Source organism: Phaenicophaeus curvirostris, chromosome 7 (assembly GCF_032191515.1).
Source record: "Phaenicophaeus curvirostris isolate KB17595 chromosome 7, BPBGC_Pcur_1.0, whole genome shotgun sequence".
Lineage (NCBI taxonomy): Eukaryota > Metazoa > Chordata > Aves > Cuculiformes > Cuculidae > Phaenicophaeus > Phaenicophaeus curvirostris.
Genome location: NC_091398.1, coordinates 6,166,957 through 6,181,316, shown reverse-complemented (window position 1 = coordinate 6,181,316; position 14,360 = coordinate 6,166,957). Strand labels below are relative to the sequence as shown.

The 14,360-nt window shown below is 47.6% G+C and overlaps 1 protein-coding gene across 9 annotated transcripts in view; it reads left to right on the top strand.

Annotated features, from left to right (window-relative positions):
- HDAC4 (histone deacetylase 4) overlaps positions 1-14,360 on the top strand; it is a 277,760-nt gene that overhangs the window by 135,825 nt on the left and 127,575 nt on the right. For all 9 annotated transcript variants that reach the window (XM_069860656.1, XM_069860648.1, XM_069860655.1 and 6 more), the window contains one exon: positions 12,510-12,754. In XM_069860656.1, the coding sequence (XP_069716757.1) occupies positions 12,510-12,754 (245 nt within the window). The remainder of the gene's footprint in view (positions 1-12,509; positions 12,755-14,360) is intronic.

The window sequence follows — 14,360 nt, the reverse complement described above, 5'->3', positions numbered from 1 at the left end:
CTTTTTCTCTTGGTATCTGGTAAGGTAAGGAGTTTGTTGTACCAACAGCGAGGCAGATAGATCAAAGAGGCTCAGTTTCTGGATAATGCTTGGAACAAGGAGGCAGGTGAAATTATATTCCCAGGAATGCCTTTTAAAAGAGTTATTTTTTTTCTGGTTTTTATTATTATTTGGATGCTTTTTCCTGTGGAAACTCAGGTGAATTTTGATTGTCAAAATTCAGTCTGCAAAGAACCGTGCAAGGGAAGTCTTACCATGATTGAAGGAAATCTAAAGTAAGAAAGAGGGACACGATGCTAGTGAAGGGTTTAGAGGGGAAGCCGTGTGAGGAGCAGCTGAAGTCACTAGGTCTGTTCAGCCTGGAGGAGACTAAGGGGAGACCTCATTGCAGTTTACAGCTTCCTCACAAGGGGAGGAGGAGGAGCAGGCATTGATCTCTTCTCTCCGGTGACCAGTGCTGGGACCTGAGGGAATGGCAGGAAGATGTGCCAGGAGAGGTTTAAGTTGGACGTTAGCAAAAGGTTCTTCCCCCGGGGGGTGGTGGAGCACTGAAACAGCTCCCTGGGGAAGCAGTCATGGTGCGAAGCCTGACAACAATCCAGAAGTGTTTGGCCAATACCCTCAGACCCATGGTGTGAATATTGAGGGTTCCTGTGCAGGAACAGGAGTTGGATTCAATGATCCTTATGGGTCCCTTCCAACTCAGGACATTCTGTGATTCTATGAAATAGTCCAAGCTGGCTCTTGATCCTGTTATCTTTAATGTCAGTAAAAGCACTGGCATCATCCAAGGTGCCCATTTGTTAACGAGGTCGTTCATTGAAACAGTAAGAAGGCAGAGTAGGATAAAGATTCCAAACGAGGCAGTGAAATTTGAGTGTCTCCCTTTGGAGTTCCTTTGTCCTGCACGGGCTCATCTGTTGGAGATGCCTCTGCAGTCAGGGTATTACTCCTGGCCTTCTTGGAGGAGCTGTGCCATGAGCTCTTCACGTTCTTGTTAAGGACTGACTTACTACATTTTGTGTGTTTGGCAGCACCCTGTTCTATTTGTGAGGTGGTTGGCATTCCTGCTCTTGCAGGACACAATGCTGAAGGTGCTCAGGAGATCAGGGTGGTGCTGCAGTCTTTTGCCATCCTTTACACAGGACCATCAGAAATGCTGATGCTGGGTAAGATCCAGTTATTTAGTCAAGAAAGTTTGTATTTTTCCAAACTCTGATGTACTTCCCTGAGGGTGCAAGCAGGAAAACACCACAAAACGTTATTTTCTGTCTATTCTTGATGTAATTGGGTGGATTTTTCTCTTTCTTCAAGTAGAGGTATTTTTTAATGTTTTAAATCTAAGATAGAGAAAGTAGGACAAGTGGGCTGCTCTTCAAGTTTTGGTTTTCTTATCATATGAATAAAATTTGTATGCAGATCTCTCAGAGGTTTCTAATAAATGCTAATGAGATTTTTTCAGGGAAGGTATTAGGATCATAAAAGCTGGTTATAGAAATCCAGAATCACTGCGCCCTTATTATGTCTTCAGGTCTCAATAGTAATCAGCGAAAAGTTTCTTTGCCATGAATGAGTGAGTGACATTTAAAGCTCCATCTGTTGCCTACGGAGCGGTGCCTCACGATGTGTCTCAATGGGTGAGGGGATGATTAATTTTGGTTCCCATTCATGCCGCGTGAAATATTCTCATAGCGGGGAATGACTCCAGCCCTTGCTGAACTGCAGCATGTGTGGTGCTCGTAGGAAACCTCAGCTGCTGTTTACTCGTAGTTTGTGTGCCGAGAAAGGATCCAGGCTGCGTTTGCATTCGCCTACGCAGCTTCATAGCAGGCTGTGCAAAAAATACCGGTGGCTGTGGTGTCCTGACCTGCTTGCTTTTGGAGGATGGCTCCATCGCCAGTGCCACCGCAGCTTGCTTTTCCTTTACAGACCTGACATGAGCAGAGGACTGGCCTGTCCCTGCAGGTGAGGACCATCTTTGGATCTCAGGGTGAAGCAGTGACCTGGCTTCTCCATCCCGCCGTCCTGCAGACTCACTGCACTGTGGTGCTGATGCTTCTTGTTTAATTCTAGTCCAAACTACCCACCCTGAGATCCTCGCCTTTGCCTTTGGCAGAGCAGAGGTCAGGGTTAAGTACAGTTGAGGTAATGCAGTACTTCTGCTGCCCTGTAGCACCTCGACTTCTCAGTGCTGCACATAGTCCTGCAGTTTGCCCTGGCTGGTACAAAGTCACGGAGGAGCACGGGAGAGCCATGCCTTCATCCCAGCTCCATGCATGTGCTGCAGAGGATGGTGTTGTCCTGAAGGAGCATGGCAGGACCATGCTTCTGGACTTCAGTAAAGCCTTTGACACAGTTTCTCACAGCATTCTGCTCAGGAAACTGTCAGCCTCTGGCCTGGACAGGCGCACACTCTCCTGGGTGGAAAACTGGTTGGATGGCCGGGCCCAGAGAGTGGTGGGAACTGGAGTTAAATCCAGCTGGAGGCCAGTGACAAGTGGGGTTCCCCAGGGCTCAGTGCTGGGTCCAGCCCTGTTCAATGTCTTTATCAATGACCTGGATGAAGGCATCAAGTGCACCCTTAGCAAGTTTGTGGATGACACTAAGCTGGGTGGAAGTGTCAATCTGCTGGAGGGTCGGGAGGCTCCAAAGGGATCTGAACAGGCTGGACCGCTGGGCTGAGACCAATGGGATGAGGTTTAACAAGGCCAAATGCCGGGTCCTGCACTTGGGGCACAACAACCCTGTGCAGCTACAGACTAGGAGAAGTCTGTCTAGAAAGCTGCCTGGAGGAGAAGGACCTGGGGGTGTTGGTCGACAGCGACTGAACATGAGCCAGCAGTGGCCCAGGTGGCCAAGAAGGCCAATGGCATCTTGGCTTATATCATAAACGGCGTGACCAGCAGGTCCAGGGAGGTTATTCTCCCTCTGTGCTCAGCACTGGTGAGACCACTCCTCGAATCCTGTGTTCAGTTCTGGGCCCCTCACCCCAAGAAGGATGTTGAGGCTCTGGAACGAGTCCAGAGAAGAGCAAGAAAGCTGGTGAAGGGGCTGGAGAACAGGCCTTATGAGGAACGGCTGAGAGAGCTGGGGTTGTTTAGCCTGGAGAAGAGGAGGCTGAGGGGAGACCTCATTGCGCTCTATAACTACCTGAAAGGAGGTTGTAGAGAGGAGGGAGCTGGCCTTTTCTCCCAAGTGACAGGGGACAGGACAAGAGGGAATGGCCTCAAGCTCCACCAGGGGAGGTTTAGGCTGGACATTAGGAAAAAATTCTTCACAGAAGGGGTCATTGGGCAGTGGAACAGCCTGCCCAGGGAGGTGGTTGATTCACCTTCCCTGGAGGTGTTTAAGGGACGGGTGGACGAGGTGCTAAGGGGCATGGTTTAGTGTTTGATAGGAATGGTTGGACTCGATGATCCGGTAGGTCTCTTCCAACCTGGTTATTCTATGAGTCTATGATTCATGTCTTCATCCTAGCCCCATATGATGCTCGTGATGTGCTACAGAGGATGTCAGTGTCCTCGGTGTTACCGCTCCTGCTCCCACCACCTGTGCAGGGTCCTGGGCACCTTTTGGGGCTCCTTTAGTGCAATCAGCTGAGTTCTTTTCTAGAGAATAAGTTGAATATAGATAGAAATGTACTTCCTCCCCCCAATTAATTTCTGCTTATATTTGGGGCATCTAACATGCTGTAGATTAAATCCAACTAAATCTTAGGCATTCCAAAGGTGCTGTGCCATGTCTTCATCTGCTTCGTTCTGCTTTGCACACAAAATATGCTGCTTTTATCCTGGCACTGCAGTCGGGTACTGCAGTAGCTTGATATATTAATAGCTCTGATCTCACCATCTTTTCGTATTTCTGCGAGTTTTGACGTTTTGGGAAGTGTAAACCCTGCTGGGAAAGAGAGTCTCAGCTGCTTGGCCACTGCACCAGCCAGTGGAGGGGACACCAGCCCTGTGTGGGGGGAGCAGACACTTCCCAGCGTGGGGACTCCATGCACAGCAATCCAGCGACAGTTGGATAACACGAGCCTTCCTTCCAGAATAAGCCATGGCAGGTGCTCCCTCGGCTGCGCTGGAGGCGAGCAGCCGCTCCTTGCCTGCTTTCCAGGCTGACTGTGAGCAGAAGGAAGGTGGTCGGGTTTAGAAACGGTACTTGGCGGCTGTGAAACCTGCCTGTGCTCCCGATGCGCCAAAACCCTTTCTGCCAGGAGCAGCCTGGGGTTTGAAGGCTTTGCAAAATACAAGGAATTCTTTAAAACTCAAAAGCTATTGCCAGACTGCTTTTGGGTTTTTTAAGTTTTTGCCAGACTGACAGATGTTCAGGTTTGGGCCCCACGTTACAAGAAAGATACTGAGGTCCTGGAGTGTGTCCAGAGAAGAGCAACGAAGCTGGTGAAGGGGCTGGATAATAAGTCTTATGAGGGGTGGCTGAAGGAACTTGGGGCTGTCCAGCCTGGAGAAAAGGAGGCTGAGGGAAGACCTTACCACTGTCTACAACTGCCTGAAAGAAGGTTGTAGACAGGTGGGTGTTGGTCTCTTCTCCCAAGTGAGAGCTGATAGGATGAGAGGGAATGGCCTCAAGTTGTGCCAGTGGAGGCTCAGATTGGACATTAGGAAAAATTTCTTCACTGAAAAGGTTCTCAAGCACTGGCAGAGTCTGCCCAGGGAGGTGGTTGAGTCCCCATCCCAGGAGGTGTTGAAAAGATGGGTAGATGAAGTGCTGAGGGACGTGGTTTGGTAGTGGACAGGTGCAGTTAGATTTGATGATCTCAAAGGTCTTTTCCAACCTATTGATTCTATGATCCTGCAGATTGCGCTGTGCCCGATGATGCGGGTTCAGCAGGGTGAGGATGTCTCCGATGGCAGCCGCTTGGGGATGCTAAGCACGGGCTCTTGTGTTTGTATCATTGTTTTGGTGTGCAGAAAGGCTGACATGCCTCTATTGGCAGAACTTATCTGGAGGGCAACGCTTGCACGCCAGTAATTAGAAAGCAAACTCATTAGTTAGAAATAAAGACCACATCCAGAGAGGATGGGAGATGAGGACGGAGGGAAGAGGCTGAGTCAATCAATGGTTGCTGGAAAGCCCTGGCTGGGGAGTTCCAGCCGCAGCCATCCGGAGGAGCGTCCCTCCCTGGTGCGCAGCGACTGGGAGAGGCACGGGGGGCTGTGGAGTTCCCATAGGAGCTGGAATGCTCTTCTGTCGGAGTCTTGTGCGCTCTGTCTCCTAAGCTCGCTCTGCCTCAGGCACGTGGGGGTACGTCCACACTTTATATTCTGTTGGGGCTGGTGGGGGGGCTCCTGATTTTCCTTCAGCCTCGGTCGGACACTCGTCCCTGGTGTTCTGCAGCAGATTCGGGGAGATTGATGTGATTTCCCCCTGCAAGCCAGAGGGAATTGCTGAGTAAAGAGGAATGTGTCGGCTGGGAAGGAGCTGTGTGAATTCAATGAGACTCGCTCCATGCCAGAGGGAGAGTGGTCTCAAGGAAAACATTTCATGTACTTTTCAATGGAAGGTGATGTCTGTAAGATTTGGGAGAGGCAGCTTCTATGCTACTGAAACGAAAACTGAAAAAAAAAAAAAAAGAAAGAAAAAAGGAGCCTTTCTGGCAACAGCTTTTGATTTTTAGAAAAAAAATAGTATAAGAAGTGTTTTTAAAGTTTAGTGTCAGTAAAGGTGATGCTGAAACGAGATTTGAATTTAAATCTTTGTTTCGAATATCATGTGTCTGTCTCGTACTGAAATTTTGTTTTAACATATATTTTGTGAACTTTCAGGACCAAATCCTTCTACGCAGTTGTCCTTTAAGGGCTTGCAAGGAAACGCTGTGTCAGAGAAGGGGAAGAAAATGCAGTTATTGCTGCTTTATTTAAATACATTCGCTCACATTTAAGTAGCGTCAGCTTCCCCTAATCCCACCCAGAGTGCTCGGTACTGTGGAGACGTTGTTTTCCATTTGGGAGCGTGGAAGAAACTCAGCATCTGATGGATCTTTTAATGTGTTTGTCTGCAGCCTGCCTGTCAGGTTGGAGATGATCCGTTTATTTACAGCCCGTGTGTTGAACAGTTGAAATAAGTGACTTCCACTCCGCAGTGTTACGGGCGAGCTGTGAGATGTCAGATTCACAATCCCGCTTCGAGGCCACTCTGTGCTGGCAATCGATGGGGACTCGAATGCTTTAGGTCTTAATTAACGTACAACACACAGGCAGTCTGTGATGCATAGCCATGTTTTATTTATTTTGGGAGGGAAAAACCAGCAGAGTGTTTCTAACGTGGTATAAAAATAATGGTAACTTGATCGTAAAAAAAAAATCCATGCATGCCTAGGTTAAAAAAAAATTAAATAAATAAAATTCCTCCTGTTTTCTCCTTCTGTTCCTACAGGGAAGGAAAAGGCAGGCAGAACATGAGATAGTTCATTATTCATAATCGCAATCTTGTCTTCTAATTCATGGGTTTGGCATTTCTCATTAAGACTCTGAATATAGTCTTTGTGCTTTTGCTAACGTCACGAATCGGATTGTATTAATATGTTCTCAAGACAGAACCTATAAAAGCAGTTTTCTGGTCTACCATAAAATATTCATAAGAATACAGGCTTCTCTGTTTTGATGATGTGTTCATTGAGCAGAGAAGGTTTTATTGTTTTCGGAGGGCTCTGTAGGTCAGGAGCTCTCGCGCTTCTGTGGGGAACTCGTGGCATTTCAAAGAGGGGCTGTTTGAGACCAAAATAGTGAGAGTTGGCTATGACGCAGCCTCCGCCGAGGCTCTGAATGGGAACTGTGGTCACGATCTCTGCAGCTGGCGTGTCGTGCCCGCGTGTCGGGCGTTTCGGGGGGATGAGCCCCTTTGAGTGGGAAGTGGGATGTTTCTCAGGATTTCTTGGATCTGTTATCCAGTATGGTGTGAGTTAGGGCTCTTATTAGCAGGAGTCATTAATCACAAGTTGTAGTGATGGCAAGTAGCAGTGTATTCCTTCTGGCTGAAACTGGTTTCATTTTAACATGTTGAAAGCTTTTATTTTTTACTTTTAGGAAGCACAGAGTTTGGATCATAAGGATGCATTTAGGAAAGCACACACAGATTTCCAGGAAAATTGCATTTAGCCTTAATAGTGTTGACAAATTCAGTGAGCTGGACTGAGGGTAAAACAGATTTACACAGGGATCGGGTATGCCGGAGCGAGTGACTGCTACCTCTGTATTAGTAACACTGACCTTTAGTCTGCGTGTATAAAAGATGGTAGATGTTATTGCCAGGTGCTCAGAAATCTTCAGCTGGACATAAAAATAGTCGATGCATCTAAAAGGCTTGTGATTCACAGAGCCTGCTCTGCTGTTTGGTTTACTGACTCATCGGGTTTGGTCCTGGAGAATTAACTGTTTTGAGCTCTCCTGGAGCCTTGAGGGCTGTAACATTGCACTAAATCAGAGCTGAGATTATCTCTCGGGAGTTTTGGAGCTCTGGGGTATTTGTGTATAAATTTGGGAAAGGAGGAGTAATAGGAGGGCTCCAGCATTGCTGTGCTCGTGTCTGTATCAAACACTTAGCTGGACGTTATTTTCACATGGATCCCATGCATTGCTGGTGGATAGGTGTGCCTGTGTCCTTATCTTGGAGTGATCGCCAAAGGATTAATTCAGTGGGATCAGGTGGAGCCGAGTTTTACAGTTCTGGTTTGACTTCTTCTAAAGGTGGATCCAATCTCTGCTGGAAAGCAAATGCCTCTGGAGAAATGGTGCCACAGCCCAGAGAGAGATCCCCTGGATTTGCTATCCGATACAATTGCTGCTATTCCAGAAATAATCACTGTGCGTCTTTTGTAATGTTACAGTAATTACATTAGTAAAGCTCTGGATAGATTATCCATGTGCAGGTGGTTGCATTTGATTTTTGATAGCAATGGTGCATTGTTTTCTGGAGGGTGGGTTGCTTTGGGGGGCCTCTTTTTGGTTTTGACCAAATAGCTGCAAATCCCTGTTTGCATTAGGATTCTCTTGCTTTTATTCTCTCTCTCCTCAGATTGTCTAAAGATCCAACATAGCAATGGGATTTTACTGGCATGGAGACTTTACCTGTCTATTTTCATTCATCATCATGGAATGGTTTGAATTGGAAGGGGCCTTAAAGCCCATCCAGTTCCATGCCCTTGCCATGGGCAGGGACACCTCCCACTGGACCAGGTTGCTCAAAGCCCGATCCAGCCTGGCTCTGAACACTTTCAGGGATGGGGCAGCCACCACCGCTCTGGGCAACGTGGGCCAGGGCCTCCCCACCCTCACAGGAAAACATTTCTCCCTAACATCTCATCTAAATCTCCCCTCTTTCAGCTTAAACAACAACCCCCCCCCAACCTATCCCTGACCAAGCACCCCTCCCCAGATTTCCTGGAGCCCCTTTCAGTAGTGGAAGCTGCTCTAGTGTCTCCCTGGAGCCTCCTGTTCTCCAAGCTGAGCCCCAGCTCTCAGCCTGTCCTCGTATGGGAGGTGCTTCAACCCTCACATCATCTTTGTGGTCCCCTCTGGACTCGCTCTAACAGATCCATGTCTTTCCTGTGCAGGAAACAGGACACATCCCATTTTCTTCAGTCCTTGGGACACAGGATGGTTTTGGAACACACCTCTTGTCCCGTCATTGCACTGCAGGGCTGGTATCATATGCATACAGGACCAGTGTCTTATGGATACAGGACCAATATCATATGGATACAGGACCAGTCTGGGGTTGCTTCAGGTTTAGTAGTGCTGGAGGAATCCAAAGCCTCCTTCTGTCACTTTGAAATACTGAAATCCTGGCAAACCAGGATCTAATTTAAACATTGCATCTAAGATGAGAAGTTTCTGAAGCGATAGTCCGTGAAACGAGATAGCCTCCGCAGGGCTGGATTCGAGCTGTCAGCTCCCACTCGCGTGCGGGGAAAACGGATGCAGGGTTTGTGTCTGTGTGAGCGGCTGCAGCAGTTGCCATAGGGATGTCTCTTAGGCAGGAACGCGAAGGGGTTAATCATGGTACCCACCATAGAATCGCAGAATCACTAGGTTGGAAAGGACCCACTGGATCATCGAGTCCAACCATTCCTATCAATCACTAAACCATGTCCTTCAGCATCTCAAAACATGCATTGGCCAATCCCGAGGAAGGCTTTGGAATGTGTTGTTTATGGGGTGGTAAGTGGTGATCGAGAGGCGAGAGCAAGTCATTCTCCCTGAAATCCCTGACTGTGGCTCAGCGACCCACGGTGCAGAATCCTCGCTCTGGTCCTGCGTGGGAGAGTGGCGAGCTGGGAGAAGGCCACAGGAAGGAAAACAATAGGGAAGCGGAGGGAAAGCTTGTGGGTTGCAAAATAGCAACACTTCCAGTAATGTGACCTTTTGCAGAAAATGTTTCCATCCTAAAAAAAAAAAAAGCCTCCTCCCCGCCGGCAGAAGGGATGTGGGGAGCAGGATCAGGAGCCAGCCCCGCGCTGATGGTGTGGGCAGCAGGGACGGTGCGGCCAGCAGGCTCTGGGGTGTGAGGGCAGCGTTGCTTTCCCAGCCCTGGAGGGTGCCCGAGCACCCCGGCTGTGCGGAGGAACGACCGACTGGCTGGGGGATGCATGAAACCACCACCCCGCTTCTCCAGACGCACCGAGAAACTCAACTCGGATAGTCCTGTCTCTGGAACACCCTCTCTCTCACTTTTGCTTCTTTATTTTCACACAAAAGCAATGGTGCTGTTTTTCCCATGATTTCTGTTGCCTGCACATCTCTGCGTTTGGAGAGCTGATGAAGTTCTTCCTCAAACGGGTTTAGTGTAGACCTAGATTTGTCTCTTAGTTCATCATAGTCGGCACTGGTGAGACCGCTCCTCAAATCCTGTGTTCAGTTCTGGGCCCCTCACCACAAGAAGGATGTTGAGGCTCTGGAGCGAGTCCAGAGAAGAGCAACAAAGCTGGTGAAGGGGCTGGAGAACAGGCCTTATGAGGAACGGCTGAGAGAGCTGGGGGTGTTTAGCCTGGAGAAGAGGAGGCTGAGGGGAGACCTCATTGCTCTCTCCAGCTACCTGAAAGGAGGTTGTGGAGAGGAGGGAGCTGGCCTCTTCTCCCAAGTGACAGGGGACAGGGCAAGAGGGAATGGCCACAAGCTCTGCCAGGGGAGGTTCAGGCTGAACATTAGGAAAAAATTTTCACGGGAAGGGTCACTGGGCACTGTTAGAGGCTGCCCAGGGAGGTGGTTGATTCACCTTCCCTGGAGGTGTTTAAGGGACGGGTGGATGAGGTGCTGAGGGACATGGTTTAGTGTTTGATAGGAATGGTTGGACTCGATGATCTGATGGGTCTCTTCCAACCTGGTGATTCTATGATTCTATGATCATTATTACTTCTTTTCCAGCTCCAGAAACATTGCCCTGGCTGTGCTTTTTAAAACCTCACTTCTGGCTCAACATTCCCCTTTCCAAGGAGCTGCCATCTGGGATGGAGGTGCCTTTCCTGAGCTCCTTCTCCCTGCATTCTGGCCTTGCCCTTGGCATCAGGGCAGTGTAGTTTGGTTTGCATGGGGCCACCTTACAAAACACCCCAGCTTTTTCTAAATTACTCTGCCATTTTAGTTTTTAATATTTATTTTTAATTAATTTTGGGTTTGGTTTTGTTTTTATCAGCAATGCCTCTACATTTCATTTCCCTTCAGGTTTTACCAGCTTCAGCTTCTTACACATTTCTCAATTACTGACAAACACAACTGGATGGCACTTGGGGAGAACCCTACTAAGGCTCTTTCTCTGGCATTGATGGTCGTAACGTCCTGATAGCGTTTGCAGAGTTACACATGGTCATTTGTTGCCAGATGTCACTGTGGTTTTCTCCAGGGGGTGACACAGAGGGGACGGCGATGTAGCTGTGTGACCAGGGCTGCGCGCACATTCAGCGCAGAGCCCTCCTTTGTTTCTAACACTTTGCAGTTGACTTTGAGTGATGGCTGAGGCCACAGTGCTTGGAAGGGCAGGGTCACCTTTTTCTGTGCTGCTGTCTTGTGTCCTTGAGGAGGTGGCTGAGACCAGGCTTAGGGTTTAATGATCAGACTTGAAGTAAAATGCAAGTTAAATTTTGAATAAAATGGAACTTCCGCTTCATGTACTCTTTCCGTGAGCAGGTGGTAAAAGCTGGCATCCATTTTAGTAAAACTTTTCCCTAACCTTTTGCAATTCTTAAAGGTTTTCCATGATTTGTTTTTTTTTAAATTGTTTCCTCCACCAGCAAGGGCATTTGTGAACAGAGAGAATCCAGCTTCTGTGTGGTAAAACTGCCTTTACTTTCGCTTTGGAAGGATGTCTGTCCTGCCAGGGCTGGCCTGCTGTTGGCTGGTGCCAGTGGTTGTGTAGTTTGTTGGTATCCATAGCCCTGTGAGCTCTCATAGCTTTCCCCAGGAGCAAAGGATCCTGCAGGCTCCCCAGATGCCCCATTCCTGTGGGGCAGGTGTCTTAGTAGATGTGAGCCAGCTTCAGTAATACTGCTGGTCATAGAATCATCAAGGTTGGAAAGGACCTCTAAGATCATCCAGTCCAACCATCTGCCCAACACCATCATGCCTACTATAAACCATGTCCCAAAGTGCCACAGCTACATGTTTTTTGGAACACCTGCAGGGGTGGAGACTCCACCACTTCCCTGGGCAGCCTGTGCCAATGCTTCACCACTCTTTCAGTACAGAAATTTTTCCTAATCTCCAATCTAAACCTCCCCTGGTGCAGCTTGAGGCCATTTCCTCTCATCCTATTCATAGAATCACAGAATCACTAGGTTGGAAAAGACTTCCAAGATCATTGAGCCCAAGATAGTCCTGTTGCTCCTTCCCAGCCTTCCACAAACAGATCTTAAATATTAAAGAAGAAAACACTAGATAAAATAAAACTTCCAATCAACCACGGAAAAAACCCAAAACATTTTACTTTCCAGTTTTACTAAAGCTAAAAGTTTTTTGAAGGGTTAGCATCTTCTATTCTGCAGATGATGTTCGTTCCAGGGTGTCAGAAGAGTTATGGAATCATTGCAGGGTCTGTCCTCCAAACGTGTAACAGGTTTTCTTGGATATTTCACTATCCTTTTTTAAAATGGGACCTTCATGTCCCGACCACAGAGATCCCTCCATCACTCCATTGTAAGCAGAGATTGATCCTTGCTGTGAAGTCTTTATTCTTCTCAAGCGTTGCTAGAAGAGTGGAACAGAGGCCTGTGTTTTGAATACCCAGATGTGGAATGGAAACCAAGAAGGGCCATGCAAGATGTTTTGAAGTCTTTGCTTTTAGAAAGTGCACGTTTATAGGAGGTGATGTTTGGAGGAAAACTGCTTGAACTCTGAATTCGTGTAGTGCTCTTTTACCATTTAATAAATAATGTGGGTTTAATGGTGCTGTTCTTGATTCGATCCGCTGATCCTCAAGGTCTTTGCTGGACGCTATAAGAACTAGATCCCTGTGTGAACAAGGAATGCGCTAATCTCTCCCATTATTATTTTATATTGTAGTTGATGTGACCACAGCACTGCCCTTGCAAGTTGCACCAACTTCAGTCCCGATGGATCTGCGCTTGGACCACCAGTTTTCCATGCCCGTGACAGAGCCGACGCTGCGGGAACAGCAGCTGCAGCAGGAGCTCCTGGCGCTGAAGCAGAAGCAGCAGATCCAGAGACAGATCCTCATCGCCGAGTTCCAGCGGCAGCATGAGCAGCTCTCCCGGCAGCACGAGGCCCAGCTGCATGAGCACATCAAAGTAAGAAATGGGTGACGTGCAAAAGCATCCCCTCACCGGGAGATGCACCAGCTAGTGTATTCTAGGGGTGGAGATACTGTCATGGCCTTGGTAACCCCTGTTTAGAGAACAATCTTTTGTTGAGGGATGTGACACCAAGATTTAAAAAGGGAATAGTGTGGAGGGAGTGGAGGAAGGACGATAAGCTGGTGAGGTGTTAAATATGACCCACTCGTCTTCAGAAGTTCTGAGCCCCACTGCCAAAAGCTGGCTGGCTTGCTCTGGCTCTGGGCAATTCCAGTAGAATTTGACCCAACAGGAGGGCTTTTAGGTTACCTGTTACTAATGTCACATATTTGGGAGTAGAAAGACATGTAAACTGCTTGCTGGACGCATGCTGTCAGCACAAGATGTGGAGCAAATGTTTGGACCTTGGTGTCTCTGCAGGAGTGGGAAGCACCGATGCAGCCAGGGCGGGTAGGTCTGCAAACCCCAAGGGTTTTCAGGCTTGCACAGTGCAGGTTAAGCACCGAGCAGGTGCTTTGCGCTGCTCTGTCACACTGGGCTGGAGGGGAAACACGCTGCATGGGCTAAGTGGGAAGTGCAGTTTAGAAGATGGCTGTTGCATAGTGAAAATGTTAGACATTATATAAATATTTCACAGTGATAGACTATTGCTATGGTAACGTGAGCTTTCAGAATTGCTAAGATGCTCTCTTTTCAAAGGGGGATTAGTGCCACACGTGGTAAATAGCGTTAATGTAATATTAAAAAGCAACCCCAATTCAACCTTATATAACTTTCATTTTAATACGAAATACGTGTCAGAGTGGGGAAGACAGGATTAAAAGTTAACGGTGTATTATTTACAGACTTTTCAAACACAGATACGAGCCTGGGTTTGTAAGAGCAGTTGCAGTCTGAAGACTGATTAACAGCAAATGCTTGTGTCCTTAGTGGGTCCTCTGACGGGCTCTCTGCAGGACAAAGGTGTGGGGAGGTGCATGCGTGTAAATACAGTTGTTATGAGTGTATATATAATGTTTAAATGTTTGTGCATGTGTGTTGTTGCGTGTGTGTATGTGTCTGTGTATGCCCACATGTGCAAATAGCTTGGAACAGTAACAGCAGCTGCGGTTCATTCACATTGTACATTCAAGAGGAATGGATGGGAAATTTCTGTGACAAATATTTCCATTATTTCTTTGTAATGACATGTGCCTTTAGATATTTGCCTATTAAAAAATAAGAAAAGGTCATTCAGATGTAATGGACCAGCTCAGAGCACTGATGATAGGAGTGTATTTGCTCTCGTTCGTGACTGATTCTGGTGAAAGTCTGTGTTAGAAGGAAGGCGAGGTCTAATTTTGAGAAGTCAGTTAGCACAGTATATCTAGACCATTAGGTAATGAAGTTCTTCCTTTGATGTGTGAGCTTGGCTAGAAAAAACTTAAAATAGGAATGATATAATCCTGTATGAAAAAGGATGACCTGCAGGGGGATCTGCTGTAGTCGTAAGTGTGTCATCGTGCTCAGAATCGCTTTATTTAAAAATAAAACACATGCCATTGAAATAAACCCCATGGTATGTCACAAATAAAATAAACCCCAAAGCAAACACCAATGT